At 53.5% G+C, this 26,017-nt stretch overlaps 9 protein-coding genes across 9 annotated transcripts; 3 read left to right on the forward strand and 6 right to left on the reverse strand.

Annotated features, from left to right (window-relative positions):
• Positions 1-381: 381 nt before the first annotated feature.
• CONPUDRAFT_76265 (uncharacterized protein) lies at positions 382-1,145 on the reverse strand (the record flags this gene model as incomplete). Its single annotated transcript, XM_007774729.1, has 5 exons — positions 382-458; positions 513-766; positions 852-933; positions 994-1,081; positions 1,131-1,145. The coding sequence occupies 5 exons, from the start codon at positions 1,143-1,145 to the stop codon at positions 382-384; spliced, it is 516 nt and encodes a 171-aa protein (XP_007772919.1).
• A 2,675-nt stretch (positions 1,146-3,820) lies between these two features.
• CONPUDRAFT_129926 (uncharacterized protein) lies at positions 3,821-6,696 on the reverse strand. The gene is made up of 2 exons (XM_007774836.1): positions 6,512-6,696; positions 3,821-6,450 (listed from the first exon to the last, which is right to left on the reverse strand). Exons 1-2 carry the CDS (start codon positions 6,686-6,688, stop codon positions 4,609-4,611), a joined length of 2,019 nt encoding a protein of 672 aa, XP_007773026.1. The 5' UTR covers positions 6,689-6,696; the 3' UTR covers positions 3,821-4,608.
• A 2,606-nt stretch (positions 6,697-9,302) lies between these two features.
• On the reverse strand, positions 9,303-10,293 carry CONPUDRAFT_84607 (uncharacterized protein). The gene is made up of 3 exons (XM_007774837.1): positions 10,141-10,293; positions 9,958-10,090; positions 9,303-9,832 (listed from the first exon to the last, which is right to left on the reverse strand). Exons 1-3 carry the CDS (start codon positions 10,166-10,168, stop codon positions 9,565-9,567), a joined length of 429 nt encoding a protein of 142 aa, XP_007773027.1. The 5' UTR covers positions 10,169-10,293; the 3' UTR covers positions 9,303-9,564.
• A 201-nt stretch (positions 10,294-10,494) lies between these two features.
• On the forward strand, positions 10,495-12,148 carry CONPUDRAFT_110232 (uncharacterized protein). The gene is made up of 5 exons (XM_007774838.1): positions 10,495-10,606; positions 10,660-10,699; positions 10,756-11,586; positions 11,642-11,752; positions 11,807-12,148. The coding sequence occupies exons 1-5, from the start codon at positions 10,548-10,550 to the stop codon at positions 12,014-12,016; spliced, it is 1,251 nt and encodes a 416-aa protein (XP_007773028.1). The 5' UTR covers positions 10,495-10,547; the 3' UTR covers positions 12,017-12,148.
• A 1,233-nt stretch (positions 12,149-13,381) lies between these two features.
• On the forward strand, positions 13,382-14,409 carry CONPUDRAFT_84609 (uncharacterized protein). The gene is made up of 2 exons (XM_007774839.1): positions 13,382-13,590; positions 13,811-14,409. The coding sequence occupies exons 1-2, from the start codon at positions 13,404-13,406 to the stop codon at positions 14,065-14,067; spliced, it is 444 nt and encodes a 147-aa protein (XP_007773029.1). The 5' UTR covers positions 13,382-13,403; the 3' UTR covers positions 14,068-14,409.
• Positions 14,410-14,579: 170 nt separating this feature from the next.
• CONPUDRAFT_139391 (uncharacterized protein) lies at positions 14,580-16,215 on the forward strand. Its single transcript, XM_007774840.1, has 2 exons — positions 14,580-14,769; positions 14,846-16,215. The coding sequence occupies exons 1-2, from the start codon at positions 14,713-14,715 to the stop codon at positions 15,743-15,745; spliced, it is 957 nt and encodes a 318-aa protein (XP_007773030.1). The 5' UTR covers positions 14,580-14,712; the 3' UTR covers positions 15,746-16,215.
• A 4-nt stretch (positions 16,216-16,219) lies between these two features.
• CONPUDRAFT_76271 (uncharacterized protein) lies at positions 16,220-17,281 on the reverse strand (the record flags this gene model as incomplete). The annotated part of the gene is made up of 6 exons (XM_007774730.1): positions 16,220-16,267; positions 16,588-16,623; positions 16,668-16,757; positions 16,819-16,895; positions 17,080-17,154; positions 17,227-17,281. The coding sequence occupies 6 exons, from the start codon at positions 17,279-17,281 to the stop codon at positions 16,220-16,222; spliced, it is 381 nt and encodes a 126-aa protein (XP_007772920.1).
• Positions 17,282-21,153: 3,872 nt separating this feature from the next.
• On the reverse strand, positions 21,154-24,074 carry CONPUDRAFT_146468 (uncharacterized protein). Its single transcript, XM_007774841.1, has 8 exons — positions 24,002-24,074; positions 22,805-23,949; positions 22,673-22,752; positions 22,083-22,616; positions 21,819-22,013; positions 21,624-21,761; positions 21,440-21,532; positions 21,154-21,380 (listed from the first exon to the last, which is right to left on the reverse strand). Exons 2-8 carry the CDS (start codon positions 23,322-23,324, stop codon positions 21,228-21,230), a joined length of 1,713 nt encoding a protein of 570 aa, XP_007773031.1. The 5' UTR covers positions 23,325-23,949; positions 24,002-24,074; the 3' UTR covers positions 21,154-21,227.
• A 385-nt stretch (positions 24,075-24,459) lies between these two features.
• Positions 24,460-25,618, reverse strand: CONPUDRAFT_84612 (uncharacterized protein). The gene is made up of 5 exons (XM_007774842.1): positions 25,524-25,618; positions 25,008-25,323; positions 24,792-24,954; positions 24,653-24,742; positions 24,460-24,601 (listed from the first exon to the last, which is right to left on the reverse strand). Exons 1-5 carry the CDS (start codon positions 25,580-25,582, stop codon positions 24,594-24,596), a joined length of 636 nt encoding a protein of 211 aa, XP_007773032.1. The 5' UTR covers positions 25,583-25,618; the 3' UTR covers positions 24,460-24,593.
• Between the last annotated feature and the right edge of the window lie 399 nt (positions 25,619-26,017).

Consider the following 26,017-nt stretch of genomic DNA (forward strand, 5'->3'; position numbering starts at 1 on the left):
ACGTACCCTGTTTCAGGGGCTAGGTCCAGTGCACGTTCTTTTGGACAAGTATGCCCGAACTTTTCGACGTAGACGTTCAATAAGATGCCTACTACTAAACATACCACGCTAGAGGGCGGGGGAAGCAGCTACTAAGAGATGCTTCAATGCAAGGAATACAAGATTTACTATAAGCAGTCGACTGTATGAAGCCGTAGGGACGCTGTAGTTAAATTGGGCGCAAGCAAATCAACAGCAGCCAGGCAAATGTTCAGATAGCCCGGGTGTCATGTCCCCATTCGAACTCGACACCCAATCCGGAGTCTTTAATAAGTGTCAAGATATCAAAAAGTGGGACGCTTCCCCCTCTCCTTTCAAATTTCAGTACAAGTACCGTTGACGTCAATACTCTAGATTATACGTATACGGTACGCTCTCAACGACAGCTGGACTTTGCTGAGCACCGAGGAACGTGCAGACTAATATTATCAAAATAAGCGGCAACATTATCGCAAAGATGTTATGTAGATTACACGCTGATCCTATGGACTCGGAGATGCAAGGTTCTGATTGTTTCGAACGCGCCTTCTCTGTCGGTTTTAAAAGCGTCCTCGCTCGGTCCTTCAAACGGTCCGAAGCCATGACGATGGCGTGTGTATCCCGAGGACGGTGCGGAGGAGAGGAGAACAGGACGACGACGATGCGGAGCTCGAACAATTCAACTTCTACCATCAAGACTAGCTGAGAGACCGAACCCAGAACCAGCATAGTGCAGAGGCTATTTATTCTGCTCGGACCTATCAGAATGCAGGAAGGGGGGCCACACATACATAAGACACGATCCGGTTAGACAGCATGGGAGGCGCACTCACACTGGAACGTAGTTGCACGCAAACCCGCGCTTGTCACAGTTGGTGCACGACGGGCGATTGCCGTCGCATTTGAGTTTTCGGCCTGGTCCCGGGGTGGCGGCGACGTTGGTCGACAATAGAGTTCAAAGGCACGGAAACTTACCTCTGCAGAACTGGCAAGCCATGGCAGTCCGACGAGGGACCCTGGGGGCCTGGGACGAGTCCGCGTCGCTATACTGGTACGACTGATCCTATAAAGCGGTCAACAAATCATACAGCGGGAGGAAGGATGCGACACACTGGATGTGAGGACATTACGGGGGGTATACAGGTACAATGAGGCAGCTCGCTCCTAGCGGGAAATGAGGGCGGGAGAGACAATGAAGAGCCGTGCCACTACCACCATCGCGTTTTAAGGACTGGCAGCCTCGGGACTGCCTATATTCTTCGCTAGAAGCATCGATTCGCGCGACGTAGAACAGACTTCGGTCACCGGCACCTGGGAAGGTGGATTACCTTCTGCGACCCGTTCTTTGGGGATTGGGAAACATTAAGGTTGCAGATGTCGATGACCTGCCGTTCCGATGCGGTAATTGCTGGGCGTTAGGATCGCGTTCTCCGCTCGCATCAGGATTCATTTATGCCTTTGTTATTCGGAAGCATCATTCCGACCGTGACACGCCGGCACGAAGGACGTGTCCATCCGAAGGAGAGCCGGCGGCAACCCAATTGAAGAACGTAGGTGAAATTTTGCAAAAGAAGGGCGATTTACAAGAGCCGTAGATTTACCTTTAACCGACGACTCTGGCTTGGGGAGTCGCGCTTTTGAGCCAGGAGCCACCATGGCAGGCACCTGGTGATGACGTTAGCAAGAAGCTGCTTATCAGGGCGGGTGTTGAAAATGAAGTCGCGTGAAGTTGACCATGCAAATTTTCATTAACCGCCTCACATATGGAGAAAGCTGCTAGATCTGCCACGCTCGATCTTTAGTTCAATGTTGCTTTCCCGGATAGACTCTCGCCAAACCTGGCCAAATTCACGTAGACGCGAATATTGAAGAGCTTTCGATCGGGCAAGTCGGGTGAAGCCTCTGAAGTTTGAGCCAACTCCATTGATTGTAACAAGATAACGTAATTGAGCCGCTGGTGGCACAACGTTGAGAAAACGTTCGAGGATAAGTCCTTGTTCCTCACTTGTTTATCTGTTTGAAGCAGAACTATTCAAGAACGCCTTGCTGAGTATGGCCGTGGGGTCTCGCCTACATCAGAAGCAGCCAGATCTACAGTGCTGAAGCACGTTAGCAGCCGTTTTCTTTTGCCAACTGACACTTGAACGACATCGATCTCGCTTCATCACTTTTTCAGCCGACGTTTCTCGGAACCGGCAAATGCTGGATACATATGGATCCACATATATGGCTCACCGCGCCGGTGTAGAATACACGCTCAATGACACCCTTTCCCATATCAGATGGAAGTAGAACGCAATCCTCTCACCGAAACGTTTTAAATATGACTTTTCAGCTTCGTATCTTCGTCTGTGACGAGCCTCGTCGTCCTGCCAGCAACGCCATAGCGAACAGCCAGAAATTCTTCGGATCCGCTTTGTTCGTGGAACCTCGCAATCAGTGCCCACCAAGCTGGAGACTACTGCCAGATACAAGGTGGAGGAATCTTGGTTGACGTGGACATTGGGTTCGCACGCTATTTGCGCCTAGTAGATTTTGAAAATTCGAGGTCTGCTGGGCGTTTATCTCGATGTACGGTCGACTCGGAGCGCGATGCGGTCCGGAGCGTTTTTTCTTCGGAACACTACGGAGCATTCATACCACGTTGAGGTTGATATTAGCAAACACCTATGTCGTGCTGAAGAGTGGTTGTTCCGCGGTGGTCTTGAGGCAAGGTCGGGGATTGGCCCGGGTGAGGCGTGTTACACGCGCCCTCCGACGGCACCGCGTACCACCAGTTTCCATTACTGTTCCCGAACTAAGGTCCGGGCACTTGTCAATTGCTTGTCAATGCGGAGATGCCGAGATCTGGGTTGGCGTTCGCAATTGCAAGCTACCCGCGACGTGACGAGCGATTTGCTCGGAAGTCTGGCCCGGTCTTGAAGCTTGCCAAAGGCGCGCAAGAGCAAAGAAAAAACGCACGAACTTGCGCGTGCTCTCGTTCCCGAAATCGACGATCCGCTGCGTGTCCTTCGACGTACCTTGAGGTGCCTTCATTCTGGGGTGACAATAGGTTATGTGCACGATGACGGCAAAGAACCATCTTGGGACCGGAGCTTGACAGAATGCAAGGTCCGTGACCGTGCAATAATGGACGAGCCTCATTGCAAGTTCATACCGACGTCGACGGTGCCGATGAACAAAACGCAGTAGATCCAGACAAGAACAAGCATATAGTACGCGCAAGGGGCGCTTATTCAATATTCAATCGTGCCTCGTTGAAATGAGACCCTGAGAGACTTCAGCTTCAGACTTACAGGGACTCGGAACTAACACCGACGGCAGAACATTCTATCCGGACCATCGCGGCGTTAAAATCTTCGCGGAATGATCTGGAACGATGTCATTTTGGTCCGGTCAGCATCAATATGAACTCGTTGAGGCCGTCGGTTCGCGGTATGTACTCGCAGCGATGATCCCGGACTCGGCCTATACAACGCGAACGCGATCGCGAAAATTGGCTTCCACAAACTCATGCCACCCCGGGCCGCTCTTGTGAATCACCCTCCACGATATCAACGTAGGAGGCGGCAAATGAAAGACATTGGCCAGAACTCTCCGCTCACGCTCCGTCAAGCTCGCTCTCAATTCGTTCGTGAAAGAAAATGTGCAAATCCAGCACCAGAAGCTAAGACACGCGGCACCATCCGTGCGATGCATTAAAGCTACTACGCTAGAACGCGGCGCACGGCGAACGTTCCTAGCTCCTAGCGCGACGCCCGAATTCTAAAGAGATCCGCACCGAGCTCGAGAAGAGGAACAAGAAAGAAGATTCAAGCTGACCAGGGGGGTGATATATTACAAAACGTATGGTACCCTTCTCAATATTAGTAGGCGCGCACGCGCGCGCCCAGCCCAAAGTAGTAAAACCGAGCAAGCAGTCAATTGATGAATCGATGACCGGACACGTCTCGTGCCGATGTATAATCGAGATGGAGCGGAAAATAATAACAAGACAATGAATGAATGGGATGAAACTCGATGATTCATGAACTCGATGAAAGAAGCACTCTTGAAGGCGAGGAACTAGAAAGGAAGGGAAGCTTGAGAGAAAGAAGGATGCATATGAGCCCGATGAGAGTGAGATAAAGCATAACCACGGAGTTCGAACGTGTGCGGTGAGGCTGACTTCCGAATCTTGAATAAATACTCTTGTGAGTCGTGTGCGGAGATGAATCTTCATGGAAAGCGGGATGGCAGATCAGCCTTTATAAAACGTGGAGAAGTGCTTGTGACGTGGACGATGGACGAATGGAAGGCTGTTACGGAATAGATAGACGGAGACGGGTGTGCAATGCAGGCGATTGATATCAAGTACCGAGGACGTGAGGCCTTGGGCGGTAAAAATGGGCACGATGGCAAGATGAAGGGATATGAACCGAGCAAGCAGCGGTATACGGGTCGACGAGCGCTTGAAGAGAGATGTAGCCCTCGGGAATTCGGTTGATGCGAGCTTGCCAAGGATAAATCGATAAAGCGAGGTGTCGAAGATCACCCCTGTGACGGATTCTCCGACTTGACTTGTTTAGTTGCCGCGCGGGAGCTTCGAGCTTAGCCTCTGATACGCCATCCGTCGCCCTTCCTGCGTTCTCGGCCAACGCCACCGAACGACTCGCGCACGACAAGCCAGAGCGCCGTCGTGCTGATCGTATCCTTGATCTCCTCCGCGGTGAGCACCAGCTGGACGTCGTCACTCACCGTCCGCATCACACCCTGCGGCGTCACCGTCCGCTTGCGCACCGTAAGACTGTCCACCTCAACGTCGGGCAGCGGGAACGGCACCTTGAGCAGACTGACGACCTTGGGATGGTGCGGCGTTGGCGACAGCATCGCAACCTTGAGCCGCAGCGCCGCCGGCGACTGCTTCGCCCCTTGCCCGTTCGCCTCTACACCCCGCAGCGGGCCGACCCGTGCCATGGACAGCGTGCACGACCACGGCGTATCCGAGTCCTCCGGATCCGTTTCGTCGCCCGAGTCGTACGCATTGCCATGCGCCGCCGAGCTCGCCACCTCATGATCGTCGCTCCCGCCCGTGCCCGAGCTCAAGCTCTGATGCTCCACGGACTGCCTCCGTTTCTTCCTGGACCGCGGTATCGAGTCGAGCAGGTCGTCCACGTGCTCAGCGCGCACGGGCCCGTTCCCGTTGGCGTCGGCCACAGAATGCGAGTCCGACGAGAGCGCAGTGGAGCCGCGCCGCGACACCGTCTGGCTCTCGGAGGGGATGTCGAGCGTGCCCTTGCGCGCCTTCTTGTCTCGGCGATCGTTCTTGTCCTTCTTCCGCGTCCACTCGATGCGTACCTCGACGTGCGGCAGCGCAGATGATCCAGAGTCAGCCCGGGTCCCCACGCTCAGCTTGCCCATCATCCCATTGAGAATGCCATTGTCAGTGCCCTTCAGCCACTTCCGCACCACCCAGACATACTTCGTCGGCCGGCCCCTGGGAGGGAAGATGGGGGGATATAAAGTTGGTTGCACGCCCAGGACTGCCGGGCAAAGAGCGGAAGCTGACGCCATTGAGGTGGTGGTGGGAAGGCCGTCACCAGCTATACCCTGGTCCATGGCGATGGAGTTGCGGTTCACCTCCACCGATGGACGTGAGAGGAGGCCGCGGGGCTGGGGACTGAGTGATGCGCCCAAGTCGGCGTTAGACGCAAGAGAGACAGATGGTGGCCGTGCCTGGTCCTTGCGCCTGAACATCCTGCTGAAGAGCTTCTTGGAGCTCTTCTGCTGAGTGTTTTCCGGGGTTGGCGTTGCATCTCCCGTAGAAGGCGTTGGCGGGATGGAAGGGCGTTGGGGTATACCGGTAGCGGTGGAGGGGCGTTCGGGGGTAGCGGGTAATGCGGTGGCAGGCTGTACCTTTGGAAGCAGACTAAATTCGCGAGGCGGCTCGTCCAAACTAGCGCGGGTGCTAGTGTTCCCTGCTGGACCTGCTGGAAGTGCGCCTGGCAGTGAATGGGAACCCCAAACTTCCGTTGGCTCCAAAAACGCCAGACCCACAATCTCCATGCCGCGCTTCCCGAACTTGGCGACCTTGGCATCGGTCCCGGCGTCTACGATGATGTTCTGAAGGACATTATGTGCCTGGAGGTTGTATAACGGAATGATCATGCGCCTGCTAGAGCTGGTGGAAGTTGACGCGAACGAGCTGACGGAGGCAGTCCCAGACGCGTAGCCTGAGTACGCCGAGGTGTCAGACCTATTGGACGCAACCCGCTGGAGGTCTTGTCCCAAGGGCTGGCCGTTCTCAGCCTGGTCGCCAGCGGCAGTTGCAGGATCAAGGCTGGCGAGTGAGCCAGAACGGCGATCTTGTCGGGAATTAGGAGGGACGAGTTGAACTTGGAGGTTTAGCGGATGGTTCGTTTTTGACGGAGGTGGTCGTACGACGATGAACGTCTGCGTGGAGGCAAAGTGAGAGGATTTAATTGATGCAAGGACACATAGAACTGTAGCGCACCTCGTTGGTAGGTTTCTCCTTCTTCTCTCGTTTCTTAATGGTGGAGGGATGGTCAGATGGTTCGACATTTGTCTGCTCTGGCTCTTCTATTTCCTCTTGTGGAGTGGGTTGTGGTGATCTAGCGTCTTGGTTAGGCTGAAATACGGAGGGGAGAAAGGAATTGAAGCTCGAGAACATGGCTCTGGCTTCAGAAGGGGGAGCGAGATTGGGCACCAAGACAAGGAGCTGTCATGCGCATCAAATAGCCGGGAGGAGGTTGCATCCACTCTTGATGTCAGTGATGTCCACCCGGCAAGTTTCCTCGGCAAGTCCTTCGGCAACCCCCGGATTCCAGGGTTTCACCTCCCTTCTCTCACGCTATCAGACCATGGCAAGCACCTGCCCAGCACCGGACTACTCATCACCGTTTCATCATCACTAGTGGGCCACACTAGCACCTACACAAGGGGGGCGCAGCCAAACTGCACAGCAGCAGACAGCAGCGCGCAGTCCAATTCCGCCAAGCTACGCAGCCGCCCGCAGGTCCCAGCAGCCGATGCTTTGCCATGGCACTTCGAACCGCATGGGTTTCTACAGCAACTTGCGCGCGCCGGTGCGCGCCGTCGAGGGCAAGCGATCTCACTCGACGCCGGCCAGAGAGAGCGCCTGCTGCACAGCCAATCGCGAGCTTGGCCCTTTGACATCTTCTGAATGAAACAGCGAAAAAAAAACACCATCTGATATTGATGTTGTCAGTGCTTCACACAGCATCGTCTGCAATCCATCGATATCAACGGCGAATTCATGAACGCAGACTCTGCGCGCTTCGAAAGAACACGGTCTGAGCTGGCGAACCTATTCGGCTGCTGTCACTGCAGATTGTCGTCCAGTCAAGGAAATGAATCCGTCGGCGAAACGAGAGAACCTTAGGACTACGGCAGGGCCGTCGTACAATACCGCATGTCTAGACAAGCATAGATGCCACGATATTCGGAATTATTCAAGCTATTGTCCAGTCAAGGAAGTGAATCCGTCGGCGAAGAGAGATAACCTCAAAACTACATATTGCGGGAGTGTCGTACGATACCACATGTATAGGCAGGCATCATAATTAAGATGCCACGAGAAGCAGAATTGCTTCCGCGCGTCAAAACCCAAAAGTACGCTTTTGACATCGACTTTCCTAATGCCGGCCTTTGCCAGCAGTACTGCAAGTTAGGGAGGTACAAAAGGATGGTGCTCGCTCAACTCGCCCTTGGTCAAGAATACTTCGCCATGATATACCGCGATTACTATCGAGAAGAAAAACATGAATTCACTACGACCCGGGGTAGAGGTCAGAAACCCAGGCACCGACGATGTTTAACGTTCTTGTCCCAACACCCCCGCGAGACCCATATAGACATCCAACAAGACCATCCGCCCTCCCCGGTATCTAAATCAGACAATGATGAGATCATCCAAGCGCCTGTGGGGCGCATCCATAAACCTGCATGACGACGCTCTCCACCACATAGCGGCATTGAAGCTTGACCGTCCAAATCTGTGGCAGATAAATGAAACTCTGTCATGAACGCAGGTGAATAACAAAGTCTCCTGGCACCCAGAATGGAATAGCCCTGCAATCCGGGCTCGACCCCGGGATTCCTACCCAGTATCCGCCCTGTGCCCGAGCGAAGCACCGAGGTCGCCGAGAATGTCGCAAGAGCCTGCTACTTCAACAAACGCCAATTACGCCCCGGGAGGTGTCAGCACTAATCAGCATTACTGTGACCACCTACGCGGCCTGTGATAAAAAAGCAAGACCACCTGAACTCGTCATACCCGGCACGACGATCCATCACAGTATTTCTGGTACGCGTCGCCGGAAGCTCTGAGCCTGTCGGAAACTCGGAGCCGGCGGGGTGAGGCACAAAGTCAGCGTCGTGACATCATCCTGGATGACCGGGACCTCTGTCGCGTGCGTGCGTGCTTGTGCGGCCCGACCTCGCCACGGTCCCGTCTGTTGGTAGGATTCGCAAGATAGCCAGTCCTCTTTCGGGACGATGCTGAGGTTCAGGGTGAGCCGGAGCCCACGACCCGGTGTTGCGTGAGGGCTCTTACGCAGACGGCGGGCCAGCGCAAGCCGTGAGGTCGTACAGTATGGCGTAAGTGCGCGGCGGTGAGCTAGACGCAAGCTGGACGGCACCCTGCAGCATTCGAGTACGAGCACGTCAGCGAGATAAAAACTGTTCGAGGGTGAACGCCCCGGCACGGCCCGGTACGTGGCTGTTGGAGGCTGCGTTTAGCGCCCAATCATCAACTCATAGCGTTGTTGATATCAGGCTGGTGTTGCGTTCGAGCCTTTAGATAACCGCCTTCAGCGAACACTGTTCTTTGGATCACAATCGCGATGGGGTTTCACCAAGAACGCCGTAGGCAGTGATCCTCTACGAAGATGCCGCAGGCTATCGAAAAGTGCGAGTGCACCATCATCAGCTGATGTACTCAGCCTGGGGGCAGGCTTGCAGTGTTCTCTACCTTTGGCTGCGAGCCAAGAATGACGAGGTATCCTCTGTTGATCCACTCTTGCAAAAGCCGATATTATAGCGGCTGCCAGGTTCCTTGACATTAGATGGTTTTGGCTCATGAAATACTTGTACGTGTTCCCGCGGGTTGGCCAACCTGGTCAGAGTACTGATCAGCGCATGAATGCCAAGGATTCGAAAGCAAACCGGCAGCCCGGTTGCTACAACATTGTGGTTCTCGTCTCTTGTCCTAGCTGTTTGAACGAGCCAGCATTAACACATCAGAGAGAAGAAAGCTGAAGGGGGGAAATAGAGTGCTGGCGCTGCATGGCAGTCCCGCAGCTCACTATATAAATCCACGCGCAGTTCGAGCTGAAAATGCATATGATATATCCAAAGCAGTGCACATCTGTCTATGAGTAGCACAGAGATCAGAATTGACGAGAAGAAAAAGAAGATATATACGCGGCCTGTATAGTATTACACCGTCCATCCCGGAGCCTCCACCGCGCCGAGTCAAGTCGGCCACCGCACGCCGTCGTAGGAGATTTGCGCTCGCATACGGGTTTAGTGTGCGCCGGTGCGTGTGGACTGTAGTGGAACACCTTCGCCGCTTTCTTCCTCGTCCTCGTCCTCGTCCTCTTCCTCGTCTTCCTCTGTGTATGGGGGATGCTCGGCGTTGGTGTTGTTAAGCTTGTGACCGGGCGCGGGTAGGTGCTCGCCCTCGCCACGCTCGAGATCGATGACTTCGTCGACGAGGAACTCGCTTGCCGGGGGGCCGTTGTCTTCTGAGAGACGAACGTTTCCAGCGTTGTCGCCTCGCCAGGTTTGAAGTCTACATGTGCATGCGCGCGTTGGCGACACATGGCACAGTTGGTGTAACGTAGATGTGGCGAATCAAAGAAAAGTGAAGTAGGAGGAACGGGTGAGCTCAGATGGACAGAGAAGCAAAGCACGCACTGGTGAGCGACGATGCTCTTGAGCTGGCTAGCGCGTCTCCATAGGAGAAACACGAGTGCGAGGCCACCGATGGTGAGCACGAGAGGAATGAGGAAGCTGCCGGTGGGCTCGTTCTTGTGCCCAAGACGCGGAGCTGAAGGCACTACATCAATGGCTGCAGTCGCGACACAGTTAGCGACCCACAATCAGGCGATGAGTATGTCGCAGGCATGGTAAATGTTGGCGGGAATTCGAGAGATATGGAGGGAGCGGAAGGATGCCAGAGATGAAGTTGGTTGAGCTCTGGCCAGCAGCAGTCTGCGATTCAATAGAAGATATAAACGAGAGAACGGAAGGTCTTTGGTAGGTGTCGATGGGTGTGGGGGTTGTCCTGGAAAGTTTGGAGCAACCGTTGGAGAAGGTGACAGGAGATGGCCAACGACACCGCCACCACGCTATATTCGGTCACTTGTCCGCCCAATGAGCTCGGCGCTTTTCGGCATGTCTTTTGCGAGAATTTCCAATTTGATTTTTACTCCTCTACACCCCACGCGTCCAGCTTGTGTGCATTTGGGCGGACTCAGCTAGACGAAGGACAAGACAAGGACGAGATGGCAACTGTTGCACGCATTTCAGGGAGACGGCTCATGCTGGGCTTGCATGGCCAGAGGTGCGTCTCTTCGTGAAACTCACAGGAGAGAGATTTATATTCGGGATGCATAGGTCACAGCGCGCTGCTTTACACCTTTCGAACTCGAGTAGGGTATGTATGCCTCATCGTTACTACGACTTTTTACTGACGCGACGCGGAATGGTCAGCCTCGTGTTGCATCGGCCGCTCTGCTATTGACACCAGGGACCTCACGCAACTTCTGGTCGTCCAAATCGTCAACTCCCGTTTCGGAGGCTCAGCCGGTAGCTGCTGAGCTCCCCTCTGATGCGCTCACGACTTCCGAGTCTATCTCTGCTGCTGCTGCCGCTCCCCCAACCCCGCCTAACCAACCTGCCGACCTCGCTTCGTCCGCAACAGACCTCACATCCGCCGCTGACCTCGCTGGTTCGCCCTCCGAACTTGCCGAAGCAGCAAGCAATTCCGCCGACCTCGTTTCCGCCGCCTCAGCCATTCCACCCTTGCAATACGGCGACTTCGCCGCGATGGGCCTCGCGAACTGGTGGCCGTCCGGCATCATCGCGTGGTCCCACGAGCTCTTCCAGGTGTCCACCGGCCTGCCGTGGTTCTGGACGCTCGTCGCCGGCGGCCTCTTCTGGCGCGCGCTGCTCTTCCCCGTCATGATCAAGCAGCTGCGCAACACGGCGCGCATCGCGCCGTTCCAGGGCGAGCTCGCCAAGATGCGCGAGCGCATGGACCGCGCGCGGGCGTCGCAGAACCGGATGGAGCTGCAGAGCGCGGCGATGGCGAGCAGGGAGGTGTACAGCCGCGCGGGCGTCAAGGTCGGCCCCATGTTCTTGGTGCCGCTCATTAATATTCCGATTACGCTGGGGACGTTCTTTGCGAGCAAGAACATGGCGCAGCTGCCTGTGCCGCAGCTGCAGGATAGTGGGGTGGAGTTCCTTGCCAACTTGACCATTCCCGATCCGACGTTCATGCTGCCTTTGGCCGTCGTAGCTCTGGGTAATATCCAAATCATGGTGAGTTTTGTTCGCGAGCACGTATCAACACGAAAAGCTGAAACAAGTCCGACAGCTTTCGAAGAAGGATATGAACCTTGATCAAAGTCCCCACATGGGCCATATAATGAACGTCTTCCAGGTCATGTCTGTAGCCATGGTTCCCTTCATGGCCACCCTCCCTGCTGTACGTGTCCCATTCGCTCTCATGAGCGTTTTAAAATAACAGCACGTTCCATAGGGTGTCTGGGTTACTGGTCTTTCGGGCCTGACGTTCACCGCCATTCAATCAGCCGTGCTTCGGCGCCCGGCCGTGCGCAAGGCACTCGACATTGCGCCGCTTCCTAAGTCCTCCGCGAAGTGGCCAACTTTGGTCGACACCTTGCACGCTGCAAGAAATTTCGTCTCGGGAGCCTCACAGCAGGCCGCGGCTCAGTCCAGACGAAAATAGAGGACCAGGCGGGTACCCAGGAAGACGTTGTGCATGGGATAGGCGACGACTCGGAGTGCTACCTCCATAGATTATGCTACAGTGGGATTACAGCCCCGTAGATTCTTACAGTACTAATATCACTGATTTACCTCCACTCTGAGCAGCTCTGAGCACAAGGCACACAACGTTAAAAGTTTGTTCGACTAAAAACTTTGCAGCCGTCTTGCAGCCGCAGAAACTGTATGAGGTGCTTAGTCATAGTACCAAATTTAGGTTGACAGAAGGCGTGCTTTGCTCGCAAGATGATGCAGTCCATGGGCATGCCATAAACCAGACTCCTAACCGGTCGGTCCGATGTCACATGACCCGGCTGCCGAGGAGTTGCCTTTTTTGTACGAAGTACAAGGTCTGACATCTGACCGACTGGCAACAAATCCGGTTTGGCTTTGTTTGTCCCGCCGTGTCCCGCCGACTAAACATTGTCGACGTCGTCTTAGACGTAATCGGCACAGGGCCGAGTCGGGGGCGTCGGTCATTTACGCTCGCTTAGAATAAAATGGCCTGTTGATTGTATTATAGTAGTAATTATTAGTCAAATAAATAAGTGTATAGGCTTAGCCTTGATGCGTCAGGCTATCGCGATGCGACACATGCTCCGCGCGTTTGCGAACAGGTTTGCACGAGCTTCTTGGAGCTCCGCTTCTTCGGTACGAGCAAGTTTTTCAATGAGCTGGCTGGCAGTCAGGTTGATAGCTTCGAGGGTTTTAACCGCTGTGCTGAGGTGGTCAGGAACATCCACAGTTCTCACACGTAAGTGCCCGTCCTTTCAGTCCATATATCCACTGCAGCATGCTAACTAATACGTAGCCTGTAATGTGTCTACTGCATGTTAAGACCAGGTATGAGGGCATCAAGCGACGCGTGGTAGACACGCGCACTGCGTTTGCGCGCCCATTTCCCTAGCATTAGACTCGCAGCTCACTCCTTATTAATACAAGCCCCTTTATCCCTAAGCAAGTGTAAGCGAAGCCGCTCCCGACGCCCCCGACTCGGCCCTGTGCCGATTACGTCTAAGACGACGTCGACAATGTTTAGTCGGCGGGACACGGCGGGACAAACAAAGCCAAACCGGATTTGTTGCCAGTCGGTCAGATGTCAGACCTTGTACTTCGTACAAAAAAGGCAACTCCTCGGCAGCCGGGTCATGTGACATCGGACCGACCGGTTAGGAGTCTGGCCATAAACCCCTCAACGAGAAAGATGAAGCTTACTACTCTTGGATCATGGGCGGACATCCACTGCAAGATGTCAACCGAATGTCATCATAGATATAGGTCCGTTGTTCGCTCCCCTACGGAGGCAAATCTCACCTCTCTTCCTCACTTCCTGTCGTTTGTGACCAACGATGGAAACACCGCGACCGACGTACAGAGGACACCGGAAGCAGTCATTCTGCGCGGAGGACCTGCAGGAGATGAACGAGCTGCGTGCTCGCCATCGGACATTTGACGGCGCCTACCGCAGGACGGCGCTCGCAAATCTTGGATATGCGTTGACGGTGCTGCGGCTTTTCGATATGAGATTTTACAAAAGTGTGTATCTCTGACACCTTGCGTTCCCGTTTGACACCGCACCCCTATTCATCCTCCATCATAACCGTTCTCTTCTCGATCCATCTTACCTGCCCATGACCGTCACCTTTCACTTGACCCTTCATCGCATTCACTGTTCGGCTTGGACGAGCTCCAGCATATGCAAACACCTGCCAGCCTCGTTTGCCGGTCAATACGGGCACTGACCAATCTCCCGCAGTTGGAATCCTCTACCTCGTGCTCTCCGCCTTCCTCTTTCTCTTCGAGTACATACGTGGAGCGAGTGCTCGACACGCCTTCTCGGACTCGTCGGAATCAGACGCGAAGCTCTGGGAGCTCGCACAGCCCACCAAAGGGCAGGAGAACGCACGGGAGTTTGGCAAGCCGTTCGTCACAGCGGGCGCTAGTGTGCTCATCGTCGCGGGCCTCGTCGCTGCGACCGAGATCTGTGTTATTGTGCTCATCTTCACGATGTAGCTCGACGCTCCTCAACTCGGAGATGTGGAGGTGGAGTTTATGCGGCTCTGCCTCGTCCTATGACATGTCGCTGCTATGTTCTGCTTTGGATCTGTTTGCTTTCGGTGTTTCACTTGCTTCTTGCATCATTTGTATTCTATCATATCTGCAATACCCAACAATGGACATGACTACTAAAGCATCCTTTCTTGCCTGGTGTGCAGGAGACTGATCCTCATGGTGATAGATGTCCGCCCAAACTGCAAGCCAGATGCTCGTTTCTTAGCCTTTGCTAGAGTTCAGGCGATGCAAATACTGTTTATGCGTCCTAGATGTATGTTTGGGGTTCGCCAAGCCTCTTTGTTCATGTATTCTAGGCCTCGACCACGTTTGAACCTCACCTTTCTGAGACATATGCGGCGCGACATACGCGTGGTGGGGTGCTTCCAGGCCTTTGTGGGAATATTGCTTAAGTAATCGGATGGACTATAAGATCCTTGGCAACCGAGGTCTAGTCCTGGCCTTTTTCGCACGCCCCGAGGAGAAACAACACCAGTGAAAAGCGAGGCCTTACTTCCCCTCTCCCCATCAATCTCACTGTTCATCGTTGTCGCCGTCGTCCACGCATACAAACATACACGTTCCTTCGCGCCTTTCTTCAGCACCATGAAGTCCATTGCAGCGCTCACTGCCTTTGTTGCCCTCGTTGCGGCCCAGTCCTCGGTATGTCTCATTTTATCTCATCGCTTCGGCAAGCGCTCTCGTAATTGGTGGTTCTCATCTTTCTCTGTTACCCCAGTCCTCGTCCGCGGCTACCCCCACCTCGACTTCGAACCCTCTGATCCCCTCTGGCATCAGTCAAGGATGTTCCAACTACCTTTCCAACCTTAACTCCAACTCGAGCTTCAGTGCTTGCACCGCGCCCATCATTTCTGCGACGTCTGCCTTTGCCCCTGGCAACACTACCGCGACCTCGTCTTCGGCTGTTGGGTCGGCTCTTACCGCGCTTTGCGCTGGCGATGCCTTCTCCTCCTGCCCCGACAGCCTGATTGGCAGTCAGCTCAGTGACTTCTATGCCGCCTGCGAGTCCGAGCTCACCTCCGCTTCCAACACCGATGTCCTCCGCACCTACGACGTCCTCTACGTCCTCACCCCTCTTCGTCAGGCCGTCTGCGCCAAGTCTGACAGCGGTAGCTACTGCGCCACCCAGATGCCCTCGTCCTCGTCCGTCAACGTCGATATCGCCATCGGCAGCGGCAAGTCTGACCTCCAGAACTACCTCTACGTGAACGCCCCCCTGAGCCGCCGTGACAACCCCGTGTCCGCGCTGATCCCCAACACGACTACGTTCGCCAGCTCGAACCTCGTGTACCTCTTCCTGGAGCCCATCATGTCCAGCTCGGATCTCTGCACGACCTGCACGCGCAACATCCTCACCCCGTACATCTCGTTCGAGAGCAACCGCCCGTACGCGCCAGGCCTCGCCAACTCGCCCCTCATGAGCGGCCAGACCGACCTCTACAATGCCGTGCAGAGCACTTGCGGCCAGAGCTTCCTCGGCGGCGCCGTCCAGGCCGCTGGTGGCATCTCGTCTGGCATTGGCGGTGGCTCCAACCACGCCGGCCGCAGTGCCACCCAGAACGTCGGCGCCGCCGTGGCTGCCATCCTCGGCGCATCCGCGCTCGCGCTCGCTCTCTAAACGAGCTGCAGCTGATGGTGGCATAGGTGCTCGTTAGATAAATCGTTTGTTGTTTGGGTTTCTTTCGCGGTTTGCTCAAAACATGTTGACTCGCCTTGGTCCTTTTACTGCTTGCTTACTCACTGTTACCGCCTCCCTGTGCGGTTGTCCGTTCTTTGGTCGTTTGGTATGATTCACGAGAGCAGTGATGATGTGGTGTTTCTTATAGATTTTCTGTTACCCTTGTGGACCGTGCTTGTCGCATAGCGTAGAGTATGTTTGTTTTATTACATATCATACTGGCGCGCACGACGCACCCACATACTTACTCATAATACCCGGGATTGTGTCAATATTTATGCGATTGCATATTTACTGACGTTTGTGGTTGTAGGCGTATGAAAGCCCTTCTCCAGGGCGTGTTCACCTCTTGCATGATGCATGATGATGGCTCGATCAGTGTTACAAGTGGACAAAAACTTGGTGTTGATGCACTCAACTGCCGCGAGGAGCCAGACGCAAGCATTCTCTGTCCAACAGGATCTGTGCAAGCAAGCAGTAAGCTGTGAGTGGCGTTGACGCGTTCAACTGAAACAAGTGTGCATAGGTTGGGGTTGGACCGTCGTAGGTCTGGCCTATATCAACAAGATCTGCGAAAGCAAGCAGGTTGTAGTGTCCCTCTTTTTTCAACCATCACAATCAACCTCTTGGGTTCGCTGGCACGCTGCCCTATATTGTAGAAGCAAGGGTTCCTCTAGTTTGGTCTCGTTGGGTTCTACCGCCGCAGTTTGATGGCCACGATATCATCACAGACTGGCATACTATGGGGACTGACATCAGGCTCCCATCATACGGAGACTCACCTTACCCAGTCGCTGGCTAAGTCCAGCCCCTTCCGTCTGCCCGATGCGCGGTATTGGACATGATGCACTCCACAACGTACCGACCTGAACACTGGTGTCCGTATCTCATTCAATGCAGCCCCAACGGCGCGCCAATCATCCGGCGACCGGCCTTCTTTGTGTGGGTCGCTCTGCGTATGTTTTTTTGGAGCAGACGCGTCTGCAAACGCACGTCGCGGCCATACTACGCACCTCACGGCTCGACTTTGGGTTACGTTCTATCAGAGCAGTGCGTATATGCGCCTCCTTGCGCCTCTCATGTCGGCGTTCTGAAGGAATGCCGACTCTTCAAGGTGGTCTCAACGTGATGTTCGCCACCGTTCCAATGGGCGCAGAGACCTTGGTACTGGCTGGTTCTTCAGTCTTAAGCAGGCTTTGGGAACCTCATGGGCTTTGCTTGCCGCCACCAACTTCGCTATCGTTCCGCTCTTGACGGCCATTGGATATATGCACCTTCCCATCCTCCCTTCTGGGTCTTTCTTGCTTGATTCACTTGGTCTTGCGCCATTGTCATCGATGTCCGACTTCCTACAGTGTCCACTTTATGAAGAGTACTGAATGATGAAGATACGATCACCAGTGGGTGCGCTCGCAACTCACCAACGGGAGATGAAGATGGTCCAAATCGAATTGGCAATGCCAGACCCTCTGACATGCTATGAAGGTGAGAGACATTTCTGAGGTCCCGCAGCTCCCGGGCAGCCAATCTCCGCCTTGGATCTTGTTCACCAAAAATCGTATCTCGGAGCCTCGTACGAATATGATTCAAGCGCCCTCCTTGTGCTTGAGACTCCCAAATAAGGCGAAATTCATGTCCACGTACTCAATGTTTTTGTCTTGACATCCGCTCGCGCTCTTCTGTCTTTTCTATCTGGCGGTCTCTCATTTCCGCCGACGGTCTCACGGGAACCGCCCTACCTGCCTACATGAACGGGGATCAGCACTTCCAATTGTTTAGTGGGCCTGCTTGGAGACGGAACAAGGACGAAAAGCGCTGCCGCTTCTACAACGTCCTCCTGGATGATAATGCCACGCTCACTTTCTTTGCCTTCGTTCGGTTCCGTGTCAGGGTATACTTGCGCCGCTCAACCAAGGTATACTTGCGCCGCTCAATCAACCCTCTTGTGAAATCCGCCGACGGCCGTGGGCGTTAGTGTTGCCGCTGGTCAGTTATCAAGGGTCCGTTCACGGCTCGCCGCATGGCAAACGAGGCTCTGCCCTTCGCTCGAGCTCAGCTGCGTTTTCTAGATGCCTCTGACATCGCCTCTTCGGCTGCTTAAAGTCTGAGCCATTTTCTCACCGGGAAATGCCGAGGCGGTCTCTTCGCCTCGCTCAGGAGTGCCAAATGTTATGTTTTAAATTGGCAGGCTTGGTCATCGTCGCCGTGCGTATGACAGTCAGGTTCTTGACATCGGTGCAGTGCATTCTGATCTGGACGCATGCTACCGAACGTGAAGAAACGAATATTGGCCTGGTCGCCGTCTGAAAACCGACAAACGAGTGAACTTCTCCTATGGGTTGGCCCGTTGACAGAACCTACCTAACGCAGCCTGGCCTTCGGCATGTATTGAGATAATACTCTCGACCCCTTCTTTGGCGGGCGACAGACCCTTCTTTGGCAGATTCTAGCTGACAGCTCTCAGGTTTGAATGCTCTGTCCTCCGGAGAAAGCGAGCGCGCACACCACATTGACCACCCTGTCCAAAGTGACCCGTTAGGAATCATCTCCGCATCTACTTTTACCTTCCAATCGCGTCACCTACTCGCCGCTTTTGACCGGCTTCCTGGTAATATTAGGTGCAGTGGGTGTGTCTAAGCACGTTCTCGTGCCTCTGCGCGTCAGGTTTTACTTCTCTTCCATGTCAAATCTTACTAATTTGCTTCTAACCTTGGGTTGCGCAGGCTCCGTTTGTTAATAAGACCTTGATCTGGTCTGCAATGAGCTATTCCAGCCAGCAACATTTACTTTATTCCTGAACGTGCCAAGGAAAAAATGTTTACTCAGAAAACGTGGTCGCACCCAATTAATCTCGCAGGAGTGGTTGCGGAGCGCTGATGTGCAAATTTAGACTCAGGTTGACCTATCTAACCCAGTAAGATGGCGATCCGTGAGCGAACATTGAACGGACATCATTCTGGCGTAGTGCATTCATGTACCGTGCCTTCTCAGTCAGATTAACCTCTAACAACCGTCTTCCGGGCCGCATGGCGATTAATCAAAACTTAATATCGCTGTTCCAATCCGACGAGCTCCGGCGGTGGCTTCTCTATCTATAGCTACCGGGACATGGGCTTCCGAGGGGCAGTGGTCAGGCCTTCGGGTTTGCCAGGGTTTGCCGCTGTGTACGTGCGGCTTGAGTCAGGTAAGCGTGTGGTACGTATGGGCTTGTCATTGCTTCGTGATTACTCACCATCCAATGCCAACTCCTTAGCCTGAATCTTAGACGTCGAGTTCGAGGGAAGCACACATGTTGCTTGTTAGCCGGCTTGCTTCGATGCTGCTATTTCGCGCCAGAAGATACCTATATAAGGTCAGCATATCGGATTTTCTTGGTGGACTTGCCAGAGCGGGATTCTTTCTTGGGGTCAACATGCTTCTCGTCACCCCCCTGCCACGGTTCTTGCCATGATACGTGTTCTTTCTTCCTGATCTTATTCTTGGACGATCAAACGTAGGAATCAGAACCTAATCCCGAGGGAGATTAAAGAGCTCGCTCGCAGACCGCCTTCGGAGGCAATACTGTAGTGGTGAGTCTATCGTCAGTATCATTGATCCTACAGTTGACGCTCAATTCGCTTCAAGTTAGTGACGAACTCGCCTCAAACTGCTACGCAAACGAGTTCTTCATAAGCTTCATAGATGAGATAAACGTGTGTCGAATAACACGATGAGCAGAACCAGTATCGTTTCAAGAAAATTCCACACGGAGCTGCCAGTAACAGCCAGTATGGTCTAGTAAGCAATATCAACTCCGTCGGCGTTTTCGAGTGATGCTTTCTTCCCTTCTCCCCAGAAGCCTCTAGTCTGCCCTTGCGACCTTGGTCGAGGCGGTATAACACCCCAGTCAGCCCATGTTCTAGCCATATATGTCTGAATTTATCTTCTTTCGTCCCTTAACGCGGATGTGTTATTGAATTCCATCTTCCTCATGTCAGCCACAGTTCACAGGTACAGGATATAATTTCTGTCGAGTGCCGACTCTCACGTTGCCTCCGGAGAGCACGCCCCTTCAATTGGCATCTTAGATGAACGCCGACTTTGTGGGGCTCTATTCGGCGTTTCAGTAACATCAAACTTACCACTTTGGCAACGGTGAGGCTGAAGAAGCCATGTCGTATTTGCCATATTCTTCTCGGCCACCCAGCGCCTTCGTTGGCGAGCTTCGGCGTCAATGATATCTGCAAGATATTGGGATCTTAACACACAACATTACTGACCAGCGTTTCTCCCTGGTTTGGACCTCAAGGTGACGTGTCATTGGCGGGTATGATACTCGGCATATGTCACCGAGTGGGACCTTCAGGGTTCAGCGTCAATCGCCTAGTGAACGGTGTCGTAATTTGCATTATCAACCGCATGATCTCGCTTCAGCTTATCAAAGAGCCCCGACGAATCCGGGGTCATATGTAGCAAGGAGGCATGCTAGGATGGGAGGCATCTCCGTATGTTCTGTTGTCTGTTGTTACATAAAACGCCTGCCCCTGAGCCTGCCCAACTCCTCGGAATATTAACTTGAACAATGATCATGCGACATTGGATTGAAGGCAGGCGCCTGCCTGTTTGCTGCAGTTGGGCATTTTGCGATGTGATGAAATAGCACAATATTCCAGGCCTCTTCACCTCAACTTTGATGACAGATACTGGACTAGCATGCAAATAACACCTTTCGTCGACTTACCGTCAGGAGGTCTCATGAATATAGCGATATCATACAACAGGAGTATGGCTAATACCACGCCTTGATTGCGTGTCCTGATTCCATACCAGCTCAGTGTTCATTCCGGCCGGTTCATGAAGGTGTTTCAACTAGGGCTTACTCACGAGTCACGACGACACTTGAGGTAGCGTATTGATAGGCTTGAGGGTTTTAATCAATTGATCTAACCGAACTTCAGCACTAATGATCTGTCCTCGAGGTAGATGACGTCGGCTGTGGGAGCAGCCGCGTGCCTCCAATCCACTTCTGGAGCTCATGGTCCAGTTGGAGCTTCATTCACTAGCAAAGTGCTCGGCGGCTCCTCAAGGTACAATCGCGGATCTATCGGAGGTCAAAGACTATATTACAGCGGTTTGCATATGAATGCGGAAGGCTGGGTGGAGAGATGGCAGTGCGAACTGGGGCCGGTTCAGGACCACTGACACCAGGTGGGCGGACGATGCGGAGGTTCTGTCTGAGTTGCTGTGCTCGCGTGGCCGAGTTTGGCAGGTCTTGCTTGGGGTCCTCACTCGGCTGTCTCGGCGGGGCCATTGCATGTCAGAGGCTTTTCCGCATCTTTTTGCAAACCGCTGTAAAGATACGGTGAGTACGATAAATTAATGCGTGATTTAATCTATAAGTTCATTCCGCCCGCTCCCGGATTATATCTCCCAAGCGGGATAGCTACTTCCCCGGCTTGGATAGGCTGAAAATCCCCTCAACCTTGCACGGCTCGTCGGTGTCACAACCTGAATGCCAGGTACCGACAAACGTTTGCCCGCTCATAATGCGGCCCGAAAATGTCCATGTACCCGAACGTTCATCGCCACTATCTTTCTGCAGACGGTCACGAGTCCATGAGCAAACTCCGCGGCACAAAACAAGGTACTACTCACAGGTTGCCGTTTGAGAGTGATAAGCCCGTCTGCTGTGCGGGCTGTACCCCGGTAGTAGAAACCACCCCAGGCAGCGTCAAACTCAGGTGGGGTCTGGCAAGCAAGCAGGTAATCACAGCAGTCAGAATGAGGTAGCCATCTGATCGGACATGCGTTCTGAGGCAAATATAGCGCGAAGACGTACCTCTCCCAATATCACAATCTCGTGCGCCTCTTTTACACGAGCATCTCGCATGCCCCCTTCATGAAGCTTCTTCGTCACGTCCCTCACATCTGGCACGTAATGACTCTTCACTGGGCTCTCCAGATCTGTCAGCAAGTTCTGACGATCCCGTCGGCTTCCATCAGTTGCCCGATAAGCATGATACTGTTTGCTTACTCGATCAACTTCTAGTTCCTGAACACCACCACCCCAATAGGTTGCCTGAGGATCGCCTGCCTCGTTCATTGCCTTTAGAGGAAGAGGTAAGAATTCTCGAAACCTGCACTGCCAGGGTTGCCGGGACAGGAAGTCGGGAACACTAGCGAAGGTACGTTCTCGTGGTGCACTCGAGGATGACGACAGTGGGGAAACCTTGGCGTGGAAGATCAAACGAAGCATGCTGAGCAATGGTAGTCTTAAGGTTCAATTTAGTAAACTCACCATCATACTGCCTTCCCAGAGACCCGAAAGTGTGCCAGGGACGTAGGCAGGAGAACTAGGTAGACTGGAGTGCAGTTCGCTGCAGCAGTTACAGTTCCGGGCAATGGAAAAGAAGTCGGCGTCGTGGCGCAGACTTCGTGATGCCCGCTTGTCCTTCACTCTATGGGCGCCATTCTTTCTAGGAATATCGTCCGCTATGTCGATGTTGATCGCATCGGCGACAAGCGGCGTCTTCATTCGTGCGAATGCAGTGTAATCTTCCATAGTGGGACCGCTGCGCTGGACCGCCTCCGCTGCTGCACGAGTGGGAAGCAGGTGATGCGGCGCCCGTATGGACAATGTCTCCTTGAGGACAAACGTGAGGAAGATGGCCGAGGATCGAAGATTTGGATGCGAAAGTGAGAATCCCCGGCAGCGGCTAACGATCTCGTGTCGAATTGAAGCACCGCTGTCGGTGTCTCCTTGTATTAAGTCTTTCCGCGCAGACAATTGGGTGCCGCCGGAACCTTTGATACAGGCGTATGAGAGAGACTTCTAAAATATGAACGCGTCAGGGCGCCCACTCATTGGACATACTAAACGGTACTCACCTCATGCATTGGCATAGTAAATGGGCGCAGCAGAGTGAGCAGCTCCTCTCTCTCTTCGCAGGTAAGCTTGTTGATGTCATCTACAAAACATCAGTTTCTAACCAATGGCACAAGATCCGAGGACGGGCACACCTCGAGTCCACGTTAAGGCCATGATCGCAGCTGCCAGAGCAACGGCAGGTGTCTCCAAGGGCCAACTAAAATCACCAACATTTTGTCGCAGACGTTGGACGACTAGTCTGTGCACAAAACTTGGCACGGACGCGCCCTGTATGTGTATTTGGTTGAGACCATCATTCTCGAGGCACATCAGATACAGCGTCGTTAAATCGTCGCAGAGCTCCTGTTCAGTGGCGTCCCGAGCCAGTCGAGCCCTAAGAAGAGCGATAGATCGCCGGCGAAGCTCCAAGGCAAGCCACGACGCTGGAACAAGATGGCCCGTACTCCTGCGCAAGACTGCCGCACAATCAAAGCGCTCTCTGAATATGCAAGCATAAAGATGGGGACAAGACGAGAGTGCCTCATTGATGGTTCGGCTTGTCAGTAGAAGTTGTAAAATTGTCTTTAGAGGTTCAAAGGGAGTAGCTTCGACGCAAAGGAAGACAATGTACGAGAGTATGTCGATAGGGAGGAGCTCTAGGTGAGAAGGCATGTTTAAGACCGGGTTGATTTTAAGCTGTACTCAGTAGAGAGGGACCAGCATATATAGTAGCGCGTAGGGCTCGGCGTTCGGGGGGTGGTATGTTGATACGGCGAGGAGAGAGACCACCGTCGACTGAATTGGGTGTATGCCTTGAGAATGGTTAGGTCGTCATAATGTCTCAGATGCAGATGAAGTTGCCTCGTCTCCGAGATCGCGCATGGCTTACGTGCCGAGATCGTATTCCGAAGGGTGAGGCAAGCTTGGACTGCCCCTAAGGGCGTCTTAGTGCCTGAACAGGACGTTTGGCAGTGACCTTGAAAGTCTATCTGCAGGTCCACATCCGGTTGGCCACCAACAAAAGTTACCGCGAATCGGATCGTTCAGTTCATCGCTGCAACGACAGTCGCAACGGGGGTCGTCAAAAGCTGTTCTTCCGACGGTGATGAACAGGGTCCGTTCTTTTCTCGATCGAGCCGAATCCATTCATTCATCCCACAGTTAGGCGCTGCCAGTGGAATCAAGTTTTCCGCCTCGGCTGAAACGGCGTCCTCGAGTGCCCGCTTGTTCCTCAGTTCCCATGGAAGGCGCGATGCGGCGCCTGGGTCGAGACCGCGACGTGTCGTGAGGCAGATAACTGCGCACTGTTAGCTTGGAGGCAGTGACATTGCTGCAGCAATAGTGCGAACCTTTCACGAGACAACTCCAAAGGTCTGCGGTACGTCAGTCCGCCATGAACGGATATGAAAGATGAAAACGAGCAGGAACAACGAGTCTGGGACCCATATTGGTTAGGGAATCATGCATAAGTCCAAAGGTTAAAAAGACGCACGAGGCAGCCACGAATCTCAATATAAGCCTGGCTAGAATATCCCCATCAGGCCGCCGTTCGAAGCTAACTTTGTCGCAATGTCCGTTGATCCATACAAAGTAAGGCTTTGGACCTCCCCGACGCACCTCAGAAAGACCTCAGGCCTCATGCCATGGTCCGGCAACTTGATGATCTTGACATCACTGGAAACCTTTCCCGACGGTCCGGATGTACGTCAGTATAGGACAGCCTCTTCGTTCATGACTAGGACTAGCGGTTCGCGGGAAGTCGCTGGCATCGCTTAATGGACACAAGTCATATTTGCTTTCATGAACCACGGTCAAGACTCACTCGGAACGTGAACCCTGCCGGAATCAGAATACACTGTTGGATAGTCGTACATATCCCAGTTACATCCAAGTACAACCTTAACTACAACGAATGTGGACTACTAACACAGGAGAAAGGATCTAAAGCTCTGCAAAGATGATCAATACAACGTCGAACACCAAGAAATAGGGGAGCTTACTCTGCATGGCGGCGATATCAGTGCTCTGGACATAGTCTTCGAACTCGGCGATCTTGTCCTGAAGCTCATCCGTGGACACAAGCTCGTCCTCTGCGGAGCGATGAGTAACCGAGAACCCGGGCGCGTGACACCAACTTACCAACGACAAGGGTGATCTGCAGCTTCTTGATACCGAAGCCAACAGCAACAAGTGTGCTAGCACCCCAGACCAAACCCTCCTGCTGAATGGAGCGAACGGAATCCTCAAGCGCCTTCATGTCGGTCTCGTCGTCCCATGGCTTGACCTCAAGGGTAACAACAGACTGATCATAAGATGAGTTTATGTGCAAGCCTCGCCAGTTTTTCCGAAACCAACCTTGGCAGCGGCCTTGGGCTTGTTCGCCTTCTTAGCGTTATAAGCAGCAACACGCTCGGCCTTGACGCGCTCAGCTTCGGCATCATCCTCCTCGTCTTCGGAACCGAAGAGGTCAACCTCATCGTCATCACCTTCCGCGGCATCAGGGGCGGCACCAACGAAGGCCTCGCCAGCCTTGCTCGATCCTGGCAGAGAGTCGTGCTCAGCGGCGTAGGACTTGATGTGGTTGTACCATCTCGAAGCGTGAGGGTGCTTCTTGGCGTCAGGGGCTGTCAGGAGCTTGTAGGCGTGAACATCGGCCTGCGAGGGCTCGTATCTGGAGGGGCGTGGGGTTAGTTCGATGACTCAAAAGATCGCAATCGTAGAAAGAAAAGAAAAAGATCAGATAGCTAGGTAATAAGTTATCGGCATACTGAAGCAGCGGTGTCTAGTCGCTTCTTGGAAACACGGACCATAGCGTTGTGTTCATCACGCAAGATCGGGATAAAAGTAAGGGTAAGGAGATTTGATACTCACCCTTCGATGTAGGAACGAGTGGTGAGGTGCTTCTCGAGAGCGTCAACGTTGAGAGACATTTTTGAGTGAGATAGTGAAAGAGGATGGAAGAGATGTGGATGATCGATAGATGAAATGAGAGCTTGACTCGAGCCTAAAATTTCGGCGCGTCGCGAGAGCCGGCCCTCACGTCCTCGGGCTCAGTAATCGCACGTCCATCTCTTCCGCAAGTTTCCACACTGGTGTCAAGCGCTGCGTGTTCTTTCTGCAACTGCAACAAACAACTCACGTCTCATTATTGCGTTTCTACTGAAGGTTACAGGTTTCCACATAACTTCGCGAACGTGCTCAAGCGCTCAAGTCATGAGCTACCAGAAACGACCTTGATCAATTAAACCAGGTTCACACTTAATTCGGTATCTGCAGGTTCCTCCTCCGTCCACAGCGTACATGAAAGTCGCCTCCAGCACCACCATTTTCGACGTACAATCAGTATCTATTTCTAAGGCAAAGAT

Source organism: Coniophora puteana (genome assembly GCF_000271625.1).
Source record: "Coniophora puteana RWD-64-598 SS2 unplaced genomic scaffold CONPUscaffold_13, whole genome shotgun sequence".
Lineage (NCBI taxonomy): Eukaryota > Fungi > Basidiomycota > Agaricomycetes > Boletales > Coniophoraceae > Coniophora > Coniophora puteana.